A 13,044-nucleotide genomic window follows, 5' to 3' on the forward strand; every position below is an offset into this window, starting at 1 on the left:
GTATGTTTGTTGATCCTTTTTCATTGAATAATTTCAAGAATTAGAGTGGATAAAAATCGACATGGGATTACTGAAATTAGTAGAATGTATATCAGTTCTAAAGGGAATCTGCAATTTTTGTATACTAATGCAAGAAGCATTTGAAATAAGAGGGAAGAATTTTTGGCATTAGTCAGTGCAATCTCAAAAAATTTTTTAGGCATTAGTGAAATTTGGATGTCAGCAGCAGATGTGGTTACTGCAATTGAATGTGATGGGTACAGTATTTTCAAGGGGGAGTAGAGAAGATAGAATGGGGGGGTATTTTCTCATTAATTATACCTATTATCATCAAATCCCCATACAATATTTTCTCTTTTCTCCCAGTTTCTTGCACTTATTATTATTATTACATAACACCTCCAGGGAGTCCAAAGACTCATCGAGGGAGGGTACCCACTCTACAGCTCTCTCTCTCTCTCCACTAACTACAACTACACCAATGGCATCTACTGCCCACCATCACTACCAGTATTTTCACAGACAATCATAAACATCCATGCCATTGCAGGATTTGAACCCGTAGCCTTTTGGCTGGAGAGCAGATACTCTAACCACTCGGCCAATCTGGACAACTTTTATGCTTTTTCTGTTCAATCTTTCTCTCTCTCCTGCTGTACTACAGTAATTTCTCCAGTCACTCAAGCTTATCCTGTGAAGGAATCTGAATGAGCATGCAATTTCTTTCCACACTGACATCTCATCATTTGCATTACAACCACTTATAACTTATTACTTTCGACCACAGATAATAAATATCATCACTAGTTGTAGATGATATTTTAATATTCAGAATAGATTTTGAGGAATACATGCTGATTATTGTTGAATTAAATGGAATTAAAAGTTAAAAATTTATAATTTTAAACTTTTAATGTAATATAATTTGTTAAAATATTAAATGGCCAAATTTCAGTTCCCGAATGTTATAAAATACTGTAGTGTTATACAAAATTCTGAAAGACATTACATGAAGTTGTTCTGGGCAGTTAAGTTAATAGGCAACATGGAATTTGTATATTATATCTAGTTATTATTATTCAGGCCTCCATGGAGTCAAAAGACTCATCGTGGGAGGTTATTCCTAGGAAACACAAAGGCCATCCTTGAACTCATTGACCTTTCTTGCTCTCACCACAAATATCAGTCAAAAATGCAAAGAAACCACTCCTCACCCTCTTACTTACAGCTTCCTTTTGCAACTTCCAGGGATGACCTCTTGTTATTGTTCCTTCCTTCCTGCTGTTCTACCAAGTGAAAGAACTCCTCAGTGTCAACCCTATAACTATCTCTCAACAGTTTAAAAGTCTCAATCATATCACCTCTCCTTCTATCTACCAAACTCTGCAGTCAATACTCATATTCAATAATCATTCCCTCAGCTGATCCTCATAACTAACATTGTGCAGTCCTGAAACCATCTTTGTTATCTGCCTCTGCACCCTTTCCACAGTTAATTTATCCCCTTCAAATCCTGGGGACCAAATTTTGAGAACAATAGTCTAACTGTGGTCTGATCAGAGACTTACACAATGGAATGATAACTCTTTTATCTCTGCATCAGCATCCTTCTCATTATTGCAGCAATCCTCTGGGTTACCTTCACCACCTTTGCAATATGTTCCCTAAATTTCAGTTTTCTATCAATCATCACCACCAGATCTCTTGTCTCCCCTACTTCCTCCAGTACAGCTCCTCCAATCGAGTATGCAGCCTCCCATCGATATATCCCAAACTTCAAGACTTTACATTTTGCTGCATTAAACTGACATCTCTCCCCATTCATTTGAAGGACTGCCACATCTTCACTATTACTAATAACCCTTTTCTTTTCTTTTTTATGACATTCTCATCCATAAAAGGTAGCTGCTATAACACATTGGAACCTTACATACATTCATTAAGTAAAGTGATAGTCTCACACCATGCATTCAAAAAACGATCTGCTATTTAAATACATTTGCAAACTTCTATTCCACAGCATAAGTCAAAGGCACTGCCAGTAGGCTGGAGAGTGAAGAAGATGTTATCAGCTCAACCTGCAGGCAGCACTTTTTGTTTTCCATTCAGTTTACAAAGGAAAAGGTTCTTCTCCCACATAAGTATTTATGAACTGAAAACTTATGAAACTGTGTAATATATGTATAAAAAAAAAAGTGAACACTGGAGACCTTAAGAATGTCATAATTCATTCTTAAGTATTATACAGGTATTAAAATTTGACACGATCTACAACAATGAATGATATTGGTCCAAATAAAAAATTACTAATTTTAAATTGTTTAGTTTTTATTAAAATATTACTGTACAAGAAATACTTTTTAATATTCTTGAAGAGAGAGCAATCAGACTTCTCATTTCACATTCATTTTCTCTACACCATGCTTAAAATGGTGCGATGTTATTTTTCTTTACACAATGAATGCAATTTTAATAAAAAATAAGTTTTAATTCACAGTAGTTGGTAATATTATACAGCAGCCTTTTATCACATTTGAAAATTTCAAGTCCATAAACCACTTCATCTTTCTTGTCATTATTGTTTAGCTGAATTGCTTGCAGTAATTGTTTTGCATATTAAAACATGTTCCGATATTATGTTAATGCAGTTGCATTCATGGATTTTGTGGCATTGTATATTTTTTGTATGTGAATTTTATTTAAACATATTGCTGTATTTAAAATTTATGTCATTAAATTCTGGTTTGGTGGTATGGGTTATTATCAGGCATTGTATGGGAAAGGATGTTATTCTTTAAAAAAAAAAAAAAAATGCTGACTCTGTTATGGAGGACTAAAATCCATCTTGCAGTGAAATGACATTCTTTAGCAGCTGTCATATTATTTTTCTTTTTTTTTTTTTCCCCTTTAATACCTTTTAACTTTCCAAACACTAATATTAACTTTTGCAAATCTTTTTCCTCATTGGTTTGTATCCAAATTCCTTTACTTCATCTTCTGAATCATCATCATCATTGTCATCTTCTGTTTCAGAAGATGATGAATCAGTATCCTCTGAACTGGATACATCAGAGTCACTGGAACTACTACTGCTGCTGCTGCTACTTTCACATGAAGAAGAAGAAGAAAAAGAGGAAGAAAATGAAGTAGAAGAGTGGGACGAGGAGCTGGATGAACTGGAAGTGCTCTCACTTTCAGAATCGCTACTGCATGCTGCATACTGAGAAATACTGGTATCATCCTGTAGCCTGCAAGAAACAAAAAAATAAACATTGAGGTCATAATTGTAGTGGGGTGCATTTTGTGTAACACCTTTACAATAAAAAAAATTAAAATAAGAAATAAATTGGATACTTCAGTTTTGCAATCATGTCTTTTTACTTTTAAATTTAACTGAATTTTGCTTTAATATGGCTTAGTTTTGCCACAAAATTTTATTTAAATATATTTAATTATAATATATTTAAGTATTAAAATACTTATTTTCAATATACTTGTTTACTGTATCTGCTTGCCAACCAACAGGTCGTAGGTTCGAATCCCACCATGGGCATGGATGTTTGTCATTGTCTTTAGGTGGTCTCACACCTGGCAATGAAGTTCATTGCCTGGTGTGATACCACCTCATCACTTATAAAGTGCCTGAAGTGGCTTGAAAATGTTCCATGTTTGGTCTCTAGAGTAGGGTTTCTGGGCTGTAAAAAATACAAAAAAATTAAATTAATAAAATTATAAAAAATTTTAGCTCACCCATGATAGGTATAAAGTCTATTGTGGGTAGGAGGCCACTTTTTTTTTTTTAAATTTAGCCATCAGCATGCTCATGAGCCTGCCACTCTTCTAGTCTGTCTGCTAAAAATCAGCATCTCTCTGCCAGTGTTACTCTTTAGAGCTTTAAATTTCATTGGGGAAGCCAAAGCACTTCACATTTATTTCCCTGCCCTTTTCAGAGTCCTGGATAATCATAATGTTCCAAATATGACTTGCATCATTATAAATAATCTTCCTCATTTATAATGTGTAGGCAGGATCATCTTCCATTAAAAAAAAATAGGGCAATTAAAAAGAGTATAATTATCATATTTTATAAAAGAAATTATCATTTATTATTGAACCCTCCATGGAGTTTGCAAACTTATCATGGGAGGTTCATTCAACTGACATATTTATCATCCCAAGTCTTAAAATCCTTAACATTCCTTGCAAACAACAAATTCTGGTTATGCATTCCATTCACTGACAATTCTCCATGTAAAAATTCTACTCCTCACATCCCTCGTCACCACATTCTTACATAACTTCCAGTGATGACCTCTGGTTTTCCTCTTCTCGCCTTCTACTCTTTTTATAATCTCATCTCAAGTAATCCAATAAAATCTTCTCACTAACTTAAATGTCTCTATCATATCACCTTTCCTCCTACCCACCAAACTGCAATACACATTTTTTCAACCTCTCTCTCCATAGCCAGTAGTCCAAAGTCCTGATATTGCCTTAGTCACTTACCTCTGGACCCTCTCCAATGTCTCCACATCACATTGAAGCATTGGTCAAACCATATTTGAGCACAACATTCCAAGTATGGTTTGACCAGTGCTTCATACAGTGGCACAGCTACTTCCTTATCCCTATGATGTGCAGCCTTTGCAACACTAGCAATATACCCTCTAAACTTCACTCTACTGTCAACCATCACTCCCAAATCTCTAATCTCATCCACTTCCTGCAGTATGGCACCATTGATATAGTACACGGGCTTATATTTCTGCACTCCAAAATGCAACACCTTGCACTTATCAATAATAAAACTACAACCCCACTCCTTTGTCCAAGTAAAAAGTCTGTTCAAATATTTCTGAAGGGAATTAACATCAGCAGTGCTACTTATAATTCTACATCATCAGCAAATAACTGAAGATCATCAGTCAGTCCACATGATGTATAATTTACAAACAAGTTAAACAGCAGGGGACCGAAGAACAACCCTCGGGCACACCACTGGTTACCCTCCTTTTTCAAGACACTGCTCCATCATACACAACTTTTGCTGGTATTGTTCAGTCAATCTCCGATCCATCTAACCAATATACTATCTATTCCCATCTTCTTCAGCTTGTACACCAACTTATCATGTGGTAATCTATCAAACACTTTTGCAAAGTCCAAGAATATCACTGTATATGATTTTTCCCTTATCTAACACACACCCATTACATATCATAAAATGCAAGTAAATTGCTTAACAGGACATACCCTTTACAAATCCATGCTGACTATCATAAAGAATGCTATATCCATCAACCCAATCCTGTATTCTATTCCTAACCAATCTCTCTAACATCTTGACCACTCCTTAGGAACCCTACTCACTGTAATACTTGCATTAAATAACCAGGTCAAAGGCATAGTGCACATTCCTCAAGAATACGTGGTGATGTGTCATCCATTCCTACACCTTTATTAACATCTAACCTAACCAACTCCTGATACACCTCTGATTCTTTCACTTCCAACGCTAATACTTGTTTCCCTTCTATTTATATTGCACGGCATTATTTACACCAGTATGATATATGCTGATGAAGTGCTCGTTCAATAATTCCACTATATCCTTTGCTACTGTTATTCTGCTGCCATGAGTTTCCACCAGTGTCAACCTGCCATAATTATTTTTTCTCTTCCTTGCCATATAGCAGAAAAATTTCCTTGAGTTGACCTTGATCTGACTAGCCAATCTCTCCTCATACTGCACCTTTTCTTTCTTTACCATGCTCATCACCTTTCTACCCTGCACTTTATGCTCTTCATGGATGCAATCACCACCAACTATTTTGTACCTCCTCCATAGCATTTTCTTTTCCAGGGTTTCTGGGCTTGCTTGATTTCACTCCTACTCTATTTACTTGCTTAATCCATGATGTGACAGGGTTAAGCGTTAAAGCAAGATTATAAATAATTACAGCCTCCATAGCTTAGTCAATGTAGACGAAGCCCTTTGGTCAGAAAGACCTGGGTTCGATTCCCGTCCAAGATGTGAGGAACCTTTATCTGGTTGCTTTCGACTAAAGGTGAGCTAGCCGGTTTCATATGGAGATAGAGGGTGTTTTCACCTGGAAACTGGTTTTTTGTCCATCAGAACAGGCAAACCGGCCCTGTGAACACACACACACACACAGATGACAGTCATGAATACTCATCCAACAATAGGCCTGATTCGTCAGCTATATGCTATCCCAAGCTCAGATAAAATGGGGTTTGGGGAAAAGCAAAGGTGGGCCCATGTAGCTCAGTGGAAGTGGCATATGCTGTTCATGGTGCTAGACTGCCTGAAGAGAATTGTAGCCCCATGAACCCGATTTGAACCTACAGCCTTTTGGCTGAAGAGCAGATACACTAACCACTCGGCCAACCAGGCCAGCAAAAAAAAGTCTAAGTTCTATTCTAGTCACCGACTAGAGGAATTTTTACTTAGACTTTTTTTGCTGGCCTGGTTGGCCGAGTGGTTAGTGTATCTGCTCTTCAGCCAAAAGGCTGTAGGTTCGAATCTCACCGTGGGCATGAATGTTTGTGAGTATCTATGAATATACCAGTGGTGGTAGGCATTAGAGCATTGGTGTAGATGATGATAGTTGCAGTTTTCTGTAGTTAGTGGATTGAGTACTCAAGTGGAGACGGAGAGTTGTAGGTGCCTTCTCTCTCTCGATGACTCTTTGGACTCCTTGGAGGTGTCACAATAATAACTACCCTGTAAAAATCTCACCAGTAACACTTTGAGACAAGAACACCTGCCTCCAAAGTTACTAAGAGTCAGATATGACTGAATGGTTAAATCATCATCATAAATAATTATAATTCTTATTATAGTTTATTATAGTGAGTTTAACTAAATCGTACTTACCGGGCACGAAATTTAAGGATGTAAGTGAGAGTATTAGAGCGCAAAAACAGATGATGAAAGAATTGATAGTTGTGGCAGGTACAAATGAATTGAAAGGAGATAAATTTTTTTTGAGAGAGGACTTTAAAGGTATTGTTAAAGGTAGCAAAAGAAAAGAGTGACAGAGTTAGGATGGTGGGTCTGTTGCCGCGGTATGACAGAGGAGTTTAGAAGGAGGGCCATAATCGCAAATGACTTTATGTGCAGGTTATGCAGATGGTGTGGTGTGGAATGCGTTTGATGGGCAAAAGGATTTATACAAGATGGATGGCCTGCATTTGAATGGATTTGGTGTGTGGAGACTGGAAAAAGTGTTGCTGAATGAAGTGAAAATGTTTCACTTCATTCAGCTTTACACTTCCCCTTTACACTTCTGTTACACTTCCCCACCTCCTTGGTAGTTCTACATGTGTAGAACTACCAAGGAGGTGGGGAAGTGTATATGCGGACATCAGTGAGAAAGTTGAGTGTAAGAATGTATATAAATCCGAGCCAGTACCAAGGATAAGAAATCGGAATGGGATAGTTAGAATAACGCATGAAGATAGGGGTGGGACAAAGGGATCCCTGCATTTCATGTATACTAATGCCAGGAGTATTAGGAACAAGAAGGAAGAATTTTTGGCCTTGATTTGCTCTTCCCTGGCCACAGGTTATTGGTATTAGTGAAACATGGCTGACGGAAGGTGATATAGTTAGTGGGATAGAATGTGTAGGTTATAGTGTGTTTAGGAGGGACAGAGAGAATAAAATGGGGGGGGGGGAGTGTTATTGATGATTGCTGATGAACTGCAGCCAAGGGAATTGAAGTTGTATTGCAGGATAGTGAAAAGAGCTCATTTGAGGCTATTTAGTGTGAGATTGAGACTGGCAGAACAAAATATATAGTTGGGTGCTGCTATAGACCAGGTGATGAATTGATGGCGGAGAGAGTATGTGTGAAAAAATTGATGAAATGAGTGGAAGGAGGGTAATTATTATGGGGGATTTCAACTATGGTAACATTGATTGGAAGGAGGAGAGGACACGTGTGAGAAAAGAAATGGATTTTATTCAATTATTAAGGGATAACTATCTGAGACAGCATGTAAGTGAAAATACTAGGGGGTTTGAGACAGCTCAGGGCCAGCTCTACCGATGGTGCAAGACGTGCATTTGCATTGGGCGGCAAAGTTGGCATAAACTATACGAAAAATAAGAGAGAAGGGGGCAGCAAAATATGCTACTGCAAGGGACAACTATACGAAAAAATAAGGGAGAAGGGGCAGCAAAATATGCTACTGCACGGGGTGGCAAAATTCCTAGGAGTGGCCCTGAGAGTGCTTGACCTGGTATTAGCATCTGAGAATTTGACTGCAATGAATATGACCATGTTGCCACCTATTGGTTGGTGAGAGTGATCGTAAGGGCTTGACCTGGGAGGTGGATAAAGGTGTGGAATTTTTGATTAAGACAGGGTATAGGTGGAATTATCATGCTGGCAAGTATGACAAGCTTAAGAGATTGCTTGGATCAGTGCCATGACATGTAAAACTACAAGGGCTGGATGTCGTTAGAGCCTGAGAGGTGCTCAAGGAGCATTTACAGGAGGTTATGGCTGATTGTATACCTAGGGTCCGAATAGTAAAACAAGTAGGGATTAAATGGATGAATAACACCATTAAGCTTGAGCTGCAAAAAAAGAAACAAATGTGGATGGAATTTAAAGAGAAAGGTGACCTGCAGGCACGCGAACGGTATAAAGTGCAGACCAGAAGGGTAACGAGTATGGTAAAAAAAGCAAAAGCGGATTATGAAAGGAAACTAGCTATGCAAGCTAAAGAGAATCCCAAACAGTTCTTTCAATATGCTGTAAGCAAAAAAAAACTGTACACGGCAGAATGATTTTAAGGAATGACAATGGTAAGGAGGTCACTGAATCAGTCGATATAGCAGAATTACTGAGTGAGCACTTTGCAAGAGTATATCATCCAGGTGGTGACATTGAAAAAATGAAGGAACCATTAGTTTATACGGGAATTGTGATGAATGAAGTGGAGGTGAATAGGCTATTACAGAACCTTAATGTGAATACATCTGTGGGATTGGATGGTATACCGGCACGGGTCTTATGTGAAAAGGCTAAAGAATTATCAGTGCCCTTGACCATGTTTAATTTGAGTCTTGGGTCTGGTTTAGTCCCAAAGGTGTGGAAAGAGGGGAAAATAGTTCCACAGCATAAAGGAGAATCCAAGACTACTGTTGCAAATTAACGACCGATCAGCATATCAGGAGTCATTGTCAAGGTCTTGGAGAAAGTAGTCAAGGGAAAAATACAGGAATGGATTGATGATAATGAGATACTGTATGGAGGAACAGCATGGCTTTGTGAAGGGTAGATCATACTCAGTAACTTGCTCAAGTTTTATAACACAGTGACGGCTGAACTGGATAAGGGTAATGGGTTTACAGTGATACTGCTGGACCTGGCTAAGGCATTTGGCAGGATACCACATGGAATTCTAATCCGTAAACTACAACATATGGGAATGGATATAGGGTTGGTGAGATGGATAGCTGCGTGGTTGATGGAGAGATATCAGAGAGTAGTTTATTCAGGAGTAGAGTCCAAAAGACGGCCTGTGACTAGTGTTGTGCTGCAGGGTTCTGTTCTTGGACCACTGCTGTTTAATTTGTTCATTAACGACATAGGGAAGGATCTAAGAGGAACAGTTCATTTGTTTGTTGATGATGCAAAGTTAGGTAGGGCAATAGTGAATGCAGAAGATGTCAAAATCTTGCAGGAAGACTTGGATAGATTGGAGTTCTGGGTTAAGGAGAATGGATAGAATGGATGTCAATTTAATGTGACAAAATGTAAGGTTATGCATTTTGGGGTGAAATGATTAGCAGCAGTATATCACATTGGAGGAACTGTACTCCATGAGATTGATGAGGACAGGGACTTGGGAGTGTTGGTGGATAGGGAGATGAAGTTTTGGGGACACAATGCAAAAGTGGCTAAATCAGCTCATCAACTCATTTGGTTGTTGAAAAATACTTTGACGAGCAGAGACAAGCAAGTTATTGTACCTCTGTACCAAGCCTTGATAAGATCACTGAGGTTTCTTCTTGATGGGGAGGAGGTGGAGAGGATCCAAAGGCGAGTGACCAAGATGATAGCAGGTCTATGGAATGAACCTTATGAGAACAGGTTGAAGATTTGTGATTTCCGCCTATCAACTAATTTGCAGAAATTAGTTGATAGGCAGAAAAGGGGAGATATGATTGAGGCATTCCAATTGCTAAAGGGTTTCTATAGGATTAATTCAGAGGATATTTTTGAGATCAGGACTGGTGGTGGGAGAACTGGGGGGGGGGCATCTATGGAAGCTGGGCTAAAGTGTGGTTAGAAAGGTGTTAGAGCTGAGTTCTTTACTTTTAGAGTGGTAAATGAGTGGAATAAGCTGCCAGAGTCTGTTGTGGGTGCTATGACAGTGAATGAGTTCAACTGTGAGAATGTCGAATAGTTGTGTGGACATGATGTTTAGAGCATCCCTCGATGAGTCTAAGGACTCCCTGGAGTCACCTGTAATAATAATAATAATAATAGTTAAAGGTTATCCAACTCACTTGGAAATGTGACTTGGATGATAATTTATTGGTTAGTTGGTCATTAAATTGTGTGCTCTTAGCATATGTTTGAAAGTATGAATAAATAATATTTATGAGATCAGAATAATTCATAATATTACACAATAAAGTCATTTAATTTTAGTTACATTTAATTGTCAACTTATACTATCCATCTTCAGATGCTGGGTTAGAGTCTACTGCTTAACCTATTTGACTGTCTGAAATTACATGCTTATTTATTGACTATGGCTGTGGTTCTGTACTATGGGAAAATAATTTGTGATGTGTGAACTACCCAGATATCACAAATTATCTCTGTTTCAGACAAATTTTTTTTTATGAACTTTGAGGGAAGAGATTTTTAGTTGTGCATTTTTTCTGAAGGATTATTTATAATATCATTGAATTTCTAGTTTCATTTTTATTGTAGCATAATTTATGAGGAGTTATGCTATTTGGTTTCTCAGGAATGATTATCTTACCTCTCATTCTTTTCTTTCTGAGTTTCTTCTTGCTTTCTGTAAAAGAAAATATAATCAGTCTGGCTTTTGATTTCATAATTCAAATGGATTCAACATTCTTCTAAATTTAAAGTGAATATGGACAATTTGAATATGGCATAGAAATTTGAATCCTTCTCCAATCAGCAATAAAGCAATTTTTACATTTGAACAAATTTACTTAAAGTAATGTTCAGGTTATTTGTTTAATTCATGTCTACTTGACTTACTTTAAGTTGTAAATATAATTATATAAGTAATGTTTCATTGCTTAAAATATGATACACCCATAACAGTTAACTGTTCATTAAATGGTCAATGGTCAAGTTGAAGTCAAGCAACTGGTTCTTTTCTTGGAAATACATAGTGTTGTAGCCTGTATACATAGTTTAGTCAGGATAAAAAGGTATAGAACAATTTATTTTATGAAAAACCATTTTAGTTCTGCTGACTGCACAGTGACATTGTGTTACAGTTAGAAACCCATAATCTGAAAATGCTACTTTCAATCATCTATTAGGTACGGTGGGCATCTCACACTGGGTGATGATCATCTCTCATGTAAAAAAAAAACATTCACAAATGCCAATGCTGCCAGTGGAATTGAAGATGATAACCTAATGGTTGGAAAGTAGAATTTTTATCCACTTGTTAAACAGAAAAGAAGATTCTTTTTTAACCTGAATAGTGAAGATGGGGTTCTGAGTACCTCATCACACAAAAAAATAAATGCAATAAAAAAAATATGATTATGTGATACCTCCAAGGAGTGTTTGGATTCATTCTGGGAGGGCACACAACTCCACTCTGCAACAACTTACCCTTTCCTCCACATGATCCTCCTACCATGTACACAATGCCATCTACCACTCACCACTATATTTAACCTGAATACAGTGAAGATGGGGTTCTGAATACCTCATCACACAAAAAAATTATGTGATAATACCTCCAAGGAATGTTTGGATTCATTCTGGGAGGGCACACAACTCCACTCCGCAACAACTCACCCTATCCTCCACTTGATCCTCCTACCATGTACACAGTGCCATCTACCACTCACCACTACCACCAGTAGTATTTTTTGTCAGTAAATTGCATTTGTCTGTATTATTACTATTATTACGGGCAACTCCAGGGAGTCATTAGACTCATCGAGGGAGGCCCCAATCATATTCATCACAACTATTTGACATTCATACAGTATCTATCATACCTCGCCTTAAACTCATTCACTGTCACAGCATCCACCACAGACTCAGGGAGTGCATTCCACTCATTCACTACTCTAAAAGTAAAGAACCCAGCTCTAACACCTTTACTAACCACACTTTTGCCCAGTTTCCATGGATGTCCCCTAGTCCTCCCACAACCAGCCCTGTTCTCAAAAATATCTTCTGAATTAATTTTATAGAAACCCTTCAGTAATTCGAATGTCTCAATCATATCATATCGTGTCTCTCAACCATATCGTATGCAAGATGAAAACATTCAAGTTTCCAAGAATAAAAAAACCTGCTACTGCTGTACAAGAATAAAGCAAAAAAAAACTATGCTAGATGGTCTGTAATGCAGAAAATACCGAAAGTCTCATGATAAAGATCATAGGAATTTTTATTACATCTCATTCTTACTAAATGAATGAAAAGGAGAAAAATACAGTTAAAAATTGGAAACATCTAGGCCACCTTCGTATTCCTCATGGCTAGTTGCTTGCTCGCTGATGGACTATTTTTGTTTGTTCATTTTATTAATATGTTCACTGCCAATCACGCGATATCGCGCGATGCAAGTTCTCACCAAACGCCGATCACGCGTTATCGCGTCGACGTCGCTAACTAAATAAAAAAATAAAAAAAAAATTGGCCACCACACGAAATTCCAATTTTCAGCTTGCCAATGAACGATACGCATGATGCGAGTTCTCACCAAACGGCCGATCACGCGTTATCGCGTAGATGTCGCTAACTAAATAAAAAATAAAAAAAAAAT

The 13,044-nt window shown here is 37.6% G+C and overlaps 1 protein-coding gene across 1 annotated transcript in view; it reads right to left on the reverse strand.

The window, feature by feature from the left end:
- Positions 1 to 2,310: 2,310 nt before the first annotated feature.
- The window catches only part of LOC150104109 (uncharacterized), a 57,908-nt gene continuing 47,174 nt past the window's right edge, over positions 2,311 to 13,044 (reverse strand). The window contains exons 2-3 of the mRNA XM_090397288.1: positions 11,035 to 11,070; positions 2,311 to 3,248 (exon numbers count right to left, since the gene is read on the reverse strand). Coding sequence (XP_090253414.1) covers positions 2,939 to 3,248; positions 11,035 to 11,070 — 346 coding nt within the window. The 3' untranslated portion in view covers positions 2,311 to 2,938. The remainder of the gene's footprint in view (positions 3,249 to 11,034; positions 11,071 to 13,044) is intronic.

Source organism: Typopeltis vanoorti, chromosome 8 (genome assembly GCF_054136105.1).
Source record: "Typopeltis vanoorti isolate ZY-2024b chromosome 8, IOZ_Tvanoo_1.0, whole genome shotgun sequence".
In the NCBI taxonomy this organism is placed as follows: domain Eukaryota; kingdom Metazoa; phylum Arthropoda; class Arachnida; order Uropygi; family Thelyphonidae; genus Typopeltis; species Typopeltis vanoorti.